The sequence below is a fragment of the Psammomys obesus genome, unplaced genomic scaffold (genome assembly GCF_907164565.1).
Source record: "Psammomys obesus unplaced genomic scaffold, mPsaObe1.curated_primary_1811, whole genome shotgun sequence".
In the NCBI taxonomy this organism is placed as follows: Eukaryota; Metazoa; Chordata; class Mammalia; order Rodentia; family Muridae; genus Psammomys; species Psammomys obesus.
The window spans coordinates 22,884,023-22,897,954 of NW_026592510.1; the positions used below are offsets into that span (position 1 = coordinate 22,884,023).

At 38.2% G+C, this 13,932-nt stretch overlaps 1 protein-coding gene across 1 annotated transcript; it reads right to left on the reverse strand.

Moving 5' to 3' along the window:
• Positions 1-3,077: 3,077 nt before the first annotated feature.
• On the reverse strand, positions 3,078-10,463 carry LOC129681774 (olfactory receptor 5B12-like). Its single transcript, XM_055613919.1, has 2 exons — positions 9,558-10,463; positions 3,078-3,089 (listed from the first exon to the last, which is right to left on the reverse strand). Exons 1-2 carry the CDS (start codon positions 10,461-10,463, stop codon positions 3,078-3,080), a joined length of 918 nt encoding a protein of 305 aa, XP_055469894.1.
• Between the last annotated feature and the right edge of the window lie 3,469 nt (positions 10,464-13,932).

Here is a 13,932-nt window from a genome sequence, read left to right on the forward strand (position 1 = left end):
GAAAGAAAGAAAGAAAGAAAGAAAGAAAGAAAGAAAGAAAGAAAGAAAGAAAGAAAGAAAGAAAGAAAGAAGCCAGGCCCAAAAAGACAAACATGGTATTCATTCACTTGTAAGTGGATATTACACATAATGTAAAGATTAACCATGCTACAACCCACAGACCCAGAAAAGCTTAATAACAAATTGAGCTTATTCATAGGATAGTGGCACAGACATTGTGGAAACAACTAGCTCTCTCTGATTGTACTTAAGCCCACTACATAATATGGAACCTATTTTTTACACTGGTTATGTGACCAATACCTGGAATAAAAATCACAGATTCCATTCCAATTATACTTATTTCTTGTATTAAAATAGATTTTTTTCTCATACAATATATCCTGATTATAATTTCCCTTCCTGCTGTTTCTCCTATTTCTTTCTCACTTTTCCTTCCCTCCAGATCCACTCTCTTTCTGTGTCTCTCATTACAAAGAAAAATATTTATCAGAGATAATAACCCAACATGACAAAATAAAATTTAATAAGGTGAAGAAAAAATTATCATGTCAAAGTTGGGCATAATAACCCAACATGAGGAAGAGTCCTAAGAGCAAGCACAAGAGTCAGAGACGTATTTGTTCTCACAGTCAGGAGTCCTATAAAAATACTAAGCTAGATGTTCAGGGTTTTAGTAGGTTTATCCTATGTTATATGTCTATATGAGTGAGTATATACCGTGTGTGTCTTTCTGCTTCTGGGACAGCTCACTCAGGATGATCCTTTCCAAGTCCCACCATTTACCTGCAAATTTCATGATTTCCTTATTTTTCATTGCTGAGTAATACTCCATTGTGTAGATGTACCACAATTTCTGCATCCATTCTTCAGTTGAGGGGCATCTGGGCTGTTTCCAACTTCTGGCTATAACAAATAAAGTGCTACAAACATGGTTGAGCAAATGTCTTTATTGTGTACTTGAGACCCTGACTATAACGCTCAATCCCCATCCCAAAAGGCAAGGAGGATAGACACCAGAGGAAGAAGAAAACAGGAAACGAACTAGGAACCTGCCACAGAGGGCCTCTGAAAGGCTCTGCCCTACAGACTATCAAGGCAGACACTGAGACTTAAGGCCAACTGATGGGCAAAGTGCATGGAATCTTAAGTAAGAAGTAGGAAGTAGTAAGATCTGGAGAGGACAGGACCCCCACAAGGAGAGCAACAGAACCAGAAAATTTGAACACAGGGGTCTCTCCATATTCCAACCAAGGAACATGCATAGAGATAACCTAGAACCCCTGCACAGATGTAGTCCATGACAGCATAGTATCCAAGTGGGTTCCATAGTAATGGGAAGAGGGACTGTCTCTGACATAATCTGATTGGCCTGTTCTTTTTTTTTTTTTTTTTTTCTTAGTAACAAAAACAATTTAATGATCACTATGCCTTATGATTTAATTATTAGACAGTGTGATTCATTAAGCACTGTACCTATTTTTTTTTTCTTTTTAGTTACATTTTGTTAACTCTGATAGGAGCTCTACAAGGACCAAATATATCTGGGCACAGGGTCTTTTCTGAGACTGAAACTCAACCAAGGACCATCTATGGATTGGCCTGTTCTTTGATCACCTCCCCCTAAGGGGAGAGCAGCCCTACCAGGCCACAGAAGATGACAATGCAGCCATTCCTGATGGGATCTGATAGACTAAGATCAGAAGGAAGGAGAGGAGGACCTCCCCTATCAGTGGACTTGGGAGGGGCGGGCGAGAAGAAGGGGAGGGAGGGTGTGGCTGGGAGGGGAGGAGGGAGGGGTTTATGAGGGGATACAAAGTGAATAAACTATAATTAATAAAAAATAAAAAAGATAATAAAAATACTAAGCTAATAGCTGTATTATATTTGCAGAGGACCTGGTTCAGACTCATATAGATCCTATGCTTGCTACTTTAGTCTCCATGAGCTCATATGTGTCTTACTTATTTGTTCAAAGAGCCTTGTTTCCCTGAAGTCCTCCATTTCCTTTGGCTCTTACACTCTTTCTGCCTCCTCTTCTGCAGGGTTTCCTGAGCTTTGAGGGGAAGGATTTTATGGAGACATCCCATTTAGACTATCTCTTTCTTGCTCTGGGTCTCTGTATCTGCTCCTACAGCCTTCTAGAGAAAGCTTCTCTGATAATGCCTGGATAAGGCACTGATCTATGACTACAGTAGAATATGATTAGGAGTCAATTTATTGATATATTAGGAGTCAATTCATTGATACATGTTTTTAGTGTTTAGTTTTACACTAGGTCTCTGGGATATATACTCTCTAATTCTTGGTTACTGAAAGAGTCAGGGATTGGTTCCTTCTTGTGGAGTTGGCCTTAAGTCAAATTAGACATTGGCTGGATATTCCCACAAGTTCTGTGCCACAACTAACTTATTTTTGAAGGCAGAAGAGATTGCAGGTCAAATGTTTTTCTGGATTGGTTGGTGTTTATGCTTCTCTTTCAGTAACCTGCAGGGTACCTACCTTTCTGCACCAAAAGGAACTAGAACATAGGGGTAAAGGCTTCATGTAGGCACCAGTTTGACTTCTCTGAGTTCAATGAATTGTGTGTGAGTTGTTCCTAGCAATAGAGTCATACTTTCAGTTTGCAGAGAGAAGCTATTTGTATTAGCAATATTTGGTTATTTGGGGATTTCCTTGGGGCTCTCTTTGCCAACAACTTAATTGAATACAATCCAGTCAGTCCTGCTACTGAAAGCATCATTTTGGTGACAGGAGATGGTCAGTTGAGACGCTGTACTCTCCTTTATTAGGAGACCTCATTATGATCACCTTCATATATTTTAGGAAGTTTCCACTGCACTAGCTTTCCAAATCATCCCTCAAATGTCCTTTAATTCAAGCTGTTTCTCTCCTAATTCTTTCCCTCTACCCTATCTTCCCTCCCCATTCCCATCTGTTTCTCTTGTTCCAGTCCCCATCTCCCCCTAGGATATCTGTAAAATCTATTGGATTTTCCACTGCAGGGAGATCCAGGTGACCCCTAGACCCTTGTTCTTTACCTACCTTCTCTGAGACTATATACTGTAGCTTGGATATCATTTACTCAACTTTTAATACCCACTTATAATCAAATGCATACCAGGTTCATCTTACTCAGGATATTTTTTCTACATCTATCCATTTGCCTATAAATTTCATGATCTCATTTTTTAAAGAGCTGAGTAGTATTTCATTGTATAAATGTACATTTCCTTTATTCGTTCTTCTGTTGAGGGACATCTATAATGTTTTCACTTTCTGTCTATTATAAATAAAGCCAGAATTTTTAATTTTTTTATATTAATTACATTTCATTAACTTTGTATCCCAGCTGTAGCCCCCTCTCTCAGTCCCTTCCAATCCCACTCTCCCTCCCTCATCTCCTCCCTGCCCCTCTCCAAGTCCACTGAGAGGGAGGGCTCCTCCCTCTCCATCTGACCCTAGCCTATCAGGTGTCATCAGGGCTGGCTGCACTGTCTTCCTCTGTGGCCTGGTAAGGCTGCTCCCCCATCATGGGGAGGTGATCAAAGAGCCAGCCATTGAGTTCATGTCAGAGACAGTCCCTGTTCCCCTTACTAGGAAACCCACTTGGATACTGAGCTGCCATGGGCTACATCTGTGCAGGTGTTCTAGATTATATCCATGAACGGTCCTTGTTTAGAATATCAGTCTCAGAACAGGCCCCTGGGCCAGATTTCTTGGTTCTGTTGCTCTCCTTGTACAGCTCCTGTCACCTCCAGGTCTTACTATCTTCCCTTCTTTCATAAGTTTTCCTGTACTCTGCCAAAAGTTTGGCTATGAGCCTCAGCATCTGCTTTGATACCCTATTAGGTACAGACTTTCAGTGACCCTCTGTGGTAGACTCCTGTCCTTTTCCCTGTTTTTTTTTTTTTTCCCTCTTTCAATGTCCAACCCATTTGCCTTTCTGAATGAGGACTGATCCTCTTACCCAGGGTCCTTGTCCTTTCTTAGCTTCTTTAGGTAAACAGATTTTAGTATGCTTATCCTATCTTATATGTCTAATATCCAATTATAAGTGGATGTATACCATGGGTGTCTTTTTGTTTCTGGGATGCCTCATTCAGGATGATAATCTATAGATCACATTATTTGCCCACAAATTTAATGATTTCCTTGTTTTTAATTGCTGAGTAGTATTCTGTTGTGTAAGTGTGCCACAATTTCTGTATCCATTCCTCAGTTGAGGGGCATCTAGGTTGTTTCCAGCTTCCGGCTATTATGAATAAAGCTGCTACAAACATGGTTGAGCAAATGTCCTTGTTGTGTATTTGAGCAACAAAACACCAACAGCACAAGATCTAAGATCAACAATCAATAAATGGACCTCATGAAAAACTTTATTTTTAATGAGTTATGTAGATGCTCTCTTTAGGAATATGACCTTGTTGTCAGTTTGTAGAGAGCAAACTTAAGTCTTGACAGCAGCCTGAATTGTTTGTTGATTCCCCTGAGGCCCCTTTGGCCAACATCTCATTTGGATGTAACTCAATTCCAGTGCTGGGAGCTTCATTTGGTGACAAGAAATATCTAGTTAAAACTGTTTTCACCATTTTTTGACTATTTCATTTAGGTAAGTTTTTTAAATCTATATATTTTAAGAATTTTTATAGTTTTATATTTCTACATTATGTATTATATGTCCTCTAATTTTAACTGCCTCCTTGTTTTTTCTTCCACAATCTCCTCCTCTCCCTTCTTCAATATATCCCTGCATTCTAGCTTCTCTTAGCGATCTCTACCTCTCTATTCTATCTTTCTTTCCTAACAAGATCTATTTGTTTCCTCTAGTCCCTTACCTACCCTTCGTGGTTACATTGATTTTAGCGTGGTTATTATTAGCTTTCCGGCTAATATCCACTTTAAGACTCCACATGTTCTTTGATCTATTAGAAATTAGCTTTCTATTACCAAGTTTATGATGTTAATTCAGCTTGTAGTTATAGAAAACATTCCTTCACATGGAGGGTATCTCTGGTGCTCACTAGATCGTCTCTTATTTGCTGGGGTATGTTATATTTAAGGTATCAACAATCTGTTCTATTCTCACAAATAAGAGAATCACAGCCTTATTACTAAAACTGTAGAAGCCCTTTCTCCCTGGAACAAAAATACTTGTAAACATGTTTGGAGTTCCAAAAAGAAAAAAATAATCTCCCCACTCTCTTTCAATTGCTTAATAATTTATTGATGAAATTTACCTTCACCTTCAGAGAAAAACTAAAATATTGCACAGTATATGGTCTCAAGTCCATTCTAAACATTTTAACTCCCCAATCTGCAATTTTGAACCCCCCCACCAAGATTTTAGCAACCTTTACTATACAGTGATAATGTTGCAGTGATATCATTAATCTTTTCATTATTGAAAGTTGGATTTCTTAACTTATATTTCAGTGTTCCTTCTAAGATGAGCATGATAGGTATCCATTGTTAATGCATATTCTTAATTTCCCAAACAGAAAAATAAGGAGAATCTGTAGCTAAGGTCACAATGTTATCATACATCATTGCACTGGTTTATAAATCCATACAAAGAAATATGACATATTGTGGCTACTTGTAAGATTTTTGTTCAGTCTAAGACCTTCCCAACTGAGATATTCTGGCCAAATCTTGTTCACAAGACTATATTCATTAGTAAGAAGCCATGGAACTAGCCATAGGTCCTTGTTGAAAACTTCAAAATAGTGAAGCGGATTGTTACAGTTATTTTTATTACACTATGTTGGTTTATCTTACTTTCTCTCCTAACCCAATTATCAAACAAGTTATTAAGACTCCATTATATTTGTTTAATAAAAAGCTTCACAACACAATAGCTAAACAGATATTACTCTATTCTTAACCCTCTCAGCTAATTTGGTTTCCCTTAGTGTACATCCCAGAATACTTGCACTTTGTAGCTTTCTTCCCTCAGCTCCTCTCTCCTGATATGACCTGGACCTCTCCCATGGCTAAATCCCCTACTTCCTATCTTATAACTCCTCCTCCCCAGGATGTCAGGAAGTCTCGCCCTATTCTCTCTCTTGTGCAATGATTGGCTATAAGCTGCTTTACTGACATATTCGGGGACATTGGAGAGAAGAGAATATACAACATTAAGACAGGAGATTTTGAGATCAAGGCTTGCAACCAGATATGGGAGATACAAAAATCAGCACTTGAATTACACAATAACCTGATGCCTACATTGGACAAAAACACGTAGCCATAGATCTTGGTTGAAAGATTCAAAATAATGAAGAAGTGAACGAAAACATAGCATTCTGGCAGCAGAAGGGAAAAGAGATGGCACAACCCAAGTCATTATTTCTTCTAAGCATATAATGTGCATAATTTCATATTGATTTCTTTACAGTAGAGAAAACATTGAAATAAATAGCTCAAACATCTTATTTCATTAAATGTCACCTTAATTATATTTTCATATACACATTCTGGTAGTATAGTAATGGAAGCAAGGAGCAATTTGTGTGATTTCAAGTTAGAAACAGGATAGGAGCCTACCACAGAGGGCCTCTGAAAGACTTTACTTAGCAGCGTATCAGAGCAAATGCTGAGACTCATAACCAAACTTTGAGCAGAGTGAGGGGAATCATATGAAAGAAGGGGGAGAGAAAAAGACTTGGAGGGGACAGGAGCTCCACAAGAAGAGCAACAGAACCAAGAAATCTAGGCACAGGGGTCTTTTCTGAGACCGATATTCTAACCAAGGACCATGCATGGAAATAACCTAGAACCCCTGAACAGATGTAGCCCATGGTAGTTCGATGTCCAATTGGGTTCCCTACTAATGGGAACAGGAACTGTCTCTGACATGAACTCAATGGCTGGTTCTTTGACCACCCACCCTGTGGGAAGAGCAGTCTTGCCAGTCCACAGAAGAGGACAATGCAGCCTTTCCTGATGAGACCTGATAAGCTAGGGTCAGAGGGAAGGGGAGGAGGACCTCCCATCTCAGTGGACTTAGAGAGGGGCATGGGAGGAGATGAGGGACGGAGGATGGGATTGGGAGGGAGTGATAGAGGGGGCTACAGCTGGTATACAAAGCAAATAAAATGTAACTAATGTAAAAATACAAAATTTAATGAAAAATAAAAAGTCATTTGATACATTAAAAATTAGTGGTATTAACTCTTGCATTTGTAGAGTTAGGGACAGTTCTTTTCAAAGCCTAAAATTAATTTTTAAAAAATCATCTTTTTAAATTAAATTTTTATGTTTTATATTAATTACAACTTATTAACTTTGTATCCCAGTTGTAGCCCTCTCCTTCAACCTCTCCCAACCCCACTCTCCCTCCCTTATCTCTTCCCAAGCCCCTCTCCAAGTCCACTGATAAGGGAGGTCCTCCCCCCCTTCCATCTGACCCTAACTTATCAGGTCTCAACAGAACTGGCTGCACTGTCCTCCTCTGTGGCCTGGTAAGGCTGCTCCCCCATTAGGGGAAGATGGTCAAAGAGCTAGCCATTGAGTTCATGTCAGAGACAATACCTGTTCTTACTAGGGTACCCACTTGGACACTGAACTGCCATGGGCTACATCTGAGCAGGAGTTCTAGGTTATATCATGAATGATCCATGGTTGGAGTACCAGTCTCAGAAAAGACCCCTGCATCCAGATATTTTGGTTCTGTTGCTCTCCTTGTAGAGCTCCTGTCCTCTCCAAATCTTATGTTCTTTCCTAAGATTCCATGCACTCTGCCCAAATCGTCTTTTAAGGCTTTTAAGGCTCTTTTCTTGATATTTATTTTACTAGTGAGAATTCTAAGAGTGATGCAAGTCCTGAATTGGCAAGTATGTACAATGCTATATGTGATGTCTTTCTGAGAAATAAAATTTCTTATTGTCAGTATCTAGACTGTGCCTGGCTTAAATGAGTTTGTGAGATGGACAGCAGTTCATATTTTATCTGGGTGCTTTTCAGCTCATCAGGCAGTGGAGAGCGACAGGTAGACATTTTCTTCTCTATTTTCTGATAGAGGTTCTTCCACGAGATTAGGCATCTTGATCTTCATCATCTTGGTTGGTTCAATTTATTATGTTAAATTTCATGACAGTCCATACGATTACAAGAGTATCAGGTGGGGTATGGATTGTGAATTGAGCTACGGATGTAGTAAGTGAACAAGTGCAGTGTTTGTGACATAACGTGATAAGGGAAAAGACAACACCATGGAGTATACTGGGATGTATTTCTACTCGAGGCACATATGATAAGCAGCCTTTGACTCCTGTTAAGCCATTAGAGGTCCAGTTTGATGTTTAAACATTCAATCATATTTCTACTTCTGGACGCACATTCACTCACTTATTTATCCCCTCTTTAGTGATATACACTTACATTCCTTATCTATTTAATTATTTATTAGTTTTAATATATTTTATTGGACAACCATTTAGTGATTTTGATGAAACACCAAGCCTGGTAGAGGAAAAGAATGAAGGAACAAGATTTCAAAAGTAAACATTTCAGTGCCAGAGAACGTTTTAAGTTATGAAAATTTCTACTGTGGCTATGGTTTTGATTATGCTTTATTAAACTAATGTGGGTCTCCAACAATGTTACATCTGTACTATGAAGAATTTTGATAGTACTCCTTGCCATTGGAACTGAGTTTAGAGATTTTATAAGTCAAATTTAAAGTTGGTAGTTTTAGGGAGAATTTGAGCTCATTTTTTAATCTTTATCATTTCTTTCCAGAAATAATGTAGATATACTTTTTAGTCTTATAAATTCATTAGTTCCAGTCTTATAAATTCATACTTTTAAAGCATTAAAAGTATATTTAATAGTAAATGCTTTTGTGAAGCATAGATGCTGAGGTTATTAAACTACTTTCTATGATTTAGTGAGGAATAGACATGAAGCTCATTTTTGGTAAATTGTATTTTCCTAAGTATATTTATTAGATTTCTAAATTTAAAGGTCAAAATAGACTTTTATTTAACACAATTCTTCATCATTTTGGAAGTTTTTGAGGCCAGGAGCTAAAGAAATGTAGTAATAAGAGAGCATGCTGTGGACTGTGCTATGCTGTCATGAAGATATAAAGTAAGATTTCCTCTTTTTGTGACAGTAATATTATCTTGGATGAGTTTCCATGTTTGGGCAATACTTCAAGGTGATACTTAGAAGAACTGATTTCTGAGAATGGTTTCTTTAACTTTGCAGAAGAATCATGAGTCATTTTGAAATCCAGGCACTTAAAAATAACTCTGGCTACATACATGTATGAAATTCACCAGAAAATTTCAGTGCAGAATCCTAAAATATTTACCATTAGAATCTTGATCTCAAACTTGAATGCAAGGCATCCAAATATACTTCTACTATAGTTAAATACCCCAAACAGGAAGGGATGTCTTATGGATGAAATATCTGCTCAGAGATATTAAAGAAACAAGTATTTACAATGAAAATATCCCCCAAACAGTAGAGAGTTAAATAGAAGTTTCATATGTTTTTCATGGCTTACAAAATCTGTCCAAAACAAGTGAAAATTGTTTTCCAACAACCTTTTTGAATGCATGTTTCACCTCTTTATTTCTCAGGCTGTAGACAAGAGGGTTAAGCATGGGTATGATCATAGTGTAGAACACAGATGCCACCTTGTCAGTGTCCATGGAGTGGCTAGAGCTGGGCTGTAAGTACATGAAGATGATTGTGCCATAGAAGATGGAAACAGTGGTGATGTGGGAAGCACAGGTGGAGAAGGCCTTCTTTCGGCCCTCTGCTGACTGCATCTTCAGGATTGCAACAAAAATCAGCAGGTAAGAGTTCAGGATAACCAAGAGGCTGACGACAACATCGAATGATGCTAATGTAAAGACAACAATCTCGTTTTTATAGATATCAGAACAAGAAATATCCAGCAAGGGGGGAATATCACAGAAAAAGTGGTTGATTACATGGGAATGACAGAAGGAGAGGTGGAAAGTAAAGGCAACATGAATGGAAGATTGCAAGAGTCCACAAATATAGGAGACAGATACCATTAGGACACACGTAATACTTGTCATGGTGCTAGTGTAATGCAAGGGTTTGCACACTGCTGCATGACGGTCATAGGCCATCGAGGCCAGAATGAAACTTTCAGTGACAGCAAAGGCTGCAAAAAAGAACAACTGCGCAGCACATGCATTGTAGGATATGATCTTATTTCTTGTCAGAAACCCTTCCATTACCTTGGGAGTGATTGCTGAGGCATAAACAAAGTCTACCAGTGACAAGTTACTGAGGAAAAAGTACATGGGAGTGTGGAGTCGGGAGTCCAGTAGAATCAGCGTTATCATTCCAAGGTTCCCAATCAGTGTGGTCAAATAAATGAGAGTGAAAATGATAAATAATGGGATCTGAAGTTCTGGGGCATCTGTTAAGCCCACAAGAAAAAATTCAGTTGCCTCTGAAATATTCTCCATCAATGTCACTTGGAAATTATGGTAGGTACCTAAAAGCGGATTAAATAATGGAAAGTTATGCTATTGAACATTACTATGAAGTATGAACCATGAGTATAATCTCTTATTCATATGTCAGTGTCTTATTTATATGAAACAATGTCAACTGAATGCAGGGTAGGAGAATCATGAGTAAGACATAAATGGACACCAGAACTTCATTGCTGACCATAATAACTGGAAAAGCCTAGACAATATAGGACTCTGGGCATCATATCAGATTTCTTATTATATCATATTCTTTATTACAGTAGCCCACCTAACCTATGACTGTTTTATACTACTTGAAATATCTGGTAGGCACTTAAAAAAAAGATTGAATGCAAAATTAGCAGAAGGTTCAGCGAAACATGCAGTCACATTTCAGCATATAGTGCAGACAAAGCCTGTCAGTGCATTTTTCATATTAATAAATCCCTGTTAATGGATAGTTGTGTAATCTTTTCTTTTTTGCTATTGCTATTGCTGAAATCAAGCAAAGGGACTTCCTCGGGGGTATTAATCAAATGCTGTACCACTGAGCTATAATACAGCTTTCTTTTTTCTTACTATCTGTAGATTGGTAATGGTTTGGTCTTTGCTCTGGAGACACTTTATTTTGTTATGAGGACTTTTTAAATTAAATTTTTATTTTTATATCAATTGCAGTTTATTAACTGTGTATCCCAGCTGTAGCCCCCTCCTTCATTCTCATCCAATCCCACCCTACCTCCCTCAGCTCCTCCCATTCTCCTCTCTAAGACCACTGATAGGTAAGGTCCTCCTCCCCTTCCATCTGACTCTAGCTTATCAGGTCTTATCAAGACTGGCTGCATTGTCCTCCTCTGTGGCCTGTTAAGACTGACCACCTCTGGTAGCTGGGATGTCAAAGAGCCACTGAGTTCATATCAGAGACAGTTCCTGTTCCCCTTACTAAGGAACCCACTTGGAGACTGAGCTGCCATGGGCTACATCTGTGCAGGGGTTCTAGGTTATCTCCATGAATATTCCTTGGTTGGAGTGCAGGGAATCCTATCAAAACAGGCGGATATAGTGGGACCTGGAGAGGACAGAAGCTCCTCAAGGAAAGCAACAAAACCAAAATATCTGGGCACAGGAGTCTTTTCTGAGACTGTTATGTGAACTTTTAACTAGACTCTTCCCTTTAAATACTGGTGAGCTAAAATATACAACCTCTTGAGCATATTCTTGTTGATGCTTTGATATATTTAAAAATCTTAGAAACTAAAAGAGGATTTTTCAAAGAGTTGCAGTAAAGATTCAGCTGTTTTTAGTTTAAGAAGTCACAATCTTCACTTTTTACACATGCTACTATTCTATGTATGGGCACTGTGAAAATGGGGGGAAGAAGAAATGGTTACATTTGTAGGTTACTCAGATTTTGTACCCTCAGCCAGACTGTATTCCAAAGTGTCTGTTCTTTTACTTACCTATATGGTAGCTAGAATAACCTCACACAATGTTACTCTGATTGCCTTAGGAATAGGGCCATTAACCTGAGAGAACTTCTGGATTTAGAATCTTGGGACTTTCTCATTTCTCTAAACTAGGCTTCCTTCACATTCAGTGTGAGATATGATGTACCCCTTTTCTTAAACAAGAACCAAGGATAAAATTATCTCCTCCATTATTAGGCTTTCTTTTAGTATATGGCCACAAATAAAAATGCTTTTTGCAACCCTTGGCAGCTCAGTCTCCATGTAGGTACTCTAATAAGGAGAACAGGGGCATTCACTGGCATAAACTTGATTGCCTGTTCTTTGATTACCTCCCCCTGCTGGGGTGGCCTTACTTGGCCACATAGATAGAAGATCCATACAGTCCTGATGAGATCTGATAGGCTAAGGTCTGATAGTAGGGAAGGAAGACCTCCCCTTCAGTGGACTAGGGGAGAGAAATAGGGGGAGGGAGGGTAGGACTGGAAGGCAATGAGGGAGGGGGTTACAGCTGGGGTAAAAAGTGAATAAATTGTAATAAATAAAAATCACAAAAATAATACTTTTGAAAACTATAGCAAATGCTAATATTTTAAAATCAACACATTAGTTCCATTTATGTTCATGTAATATCTCTTCATGACCATCAACTAACACTGGATTTATGGTTTTAGTGTAAACTATTCATAAAAGCTTAACAGTTAACAAGGCAAGTTGATATTAGATTGTGCTATGTCCTAGAATCTTGAGAATTACTTGTTTTTCTCTGAAGTAGGCTCCCTTCACATTCAATGTGAGAGACGATGCACCCCTTATATTAAATAATAAGCAAGGTTAACATTAAAAGAGGAAACAGTAACTTTTGTATTTCTAATCCAATAAAACATCCCTAAAACAAAATTTCTCTGTTTATAATGACATTTACTCTATGACCTGATGGCCATAAACATGAAACATAGAGGCTGTCAAGCCGCTCATAGAGACGAAAGAGCAGAGAGCAAAGATAATAATATGGCTAGCACAATTGTCTGAAGGTAGTACAGTTATTTCCCTTTTTGTTTTTCTTTTTACATTTTTGCTTTTGTTTGTGAAATAGAAGTTATCAGGCATCCAAACGTGTTTTATGATTCTGACTGACTATGGCAGTACATTTTTGTGATACTTACTATTGTCATAGAAACACACAGGCAGTGGTACAAAGGAGGGGCATGGATTACTTCATGTTGAGAAGCATCAGAAAAATGGCCAAAAACCAGAAAAGAATCTCCTTCCTCGTGCAGGAAGCTCTGCTTTAGAATAGAGCTCGGACTTGTGCTCCTCCAAATATCTAGGCAGAGAGAACAAGCTCACCACATTTCTCAGGGGAAGGAGGGACATGAGGGTAGATGTCTCTTCACAACTGTAATCCCATATTGATCCTTCATTCCAAACTTTTGTAGTTTTTTTTTTTTTTTAATTTCCTGAGAGTGCTTCTGAGGGCATGAGGGAATAAAACTTAGATGAGAAAACATCTGATTCTTAGATCCTCTGTTCCACAGCTGAGTCAAGCAGCAAAAAATTAAAAATCCTTCTAAAATCTCCAATTAGGGCAAGTTTAGGCCCTCACACAAATTTTGTTTTGTCTAAAGAGATGTGAAATGATCTTGAGTTAATTTTTTCCTATTAAAAATTATTTTACTACAACAGCCTTGATGTAATTTTCTTCCTTTTTTTTTCTTTTGAGATGTATTTTATTTCATGTATGTAAGTGTTTTCCTGCCCATACATCTGGCATTATTTGTGTGTTTGGTGCCCATGGAAGCAAGAATAATGTATTGAATTCTCTTAAACCAGAGTTATAAACAGTTGTGAGCTGCCATGTAAGTGGTTGAAACCAAACTGTGATCCTCCTCAAAAAGGCAAATGCCCTTAATCTTTGGGCAATCTCTACATTTCCTCTCTATTGCCTTAAAAAAATATCTTCAAATGGTGATTGCACCGATTGTAGGATACAA

Excerpts from the sequence above, each read along its gene's own strand:
- LOC129681774 (XM_055613919.1), bottom strand. The coding sequence starts at position 10,463 with ATGGAGAATATTTCAGAGGCAACTGAATTTTTTCTTGTGGGCTTAACA.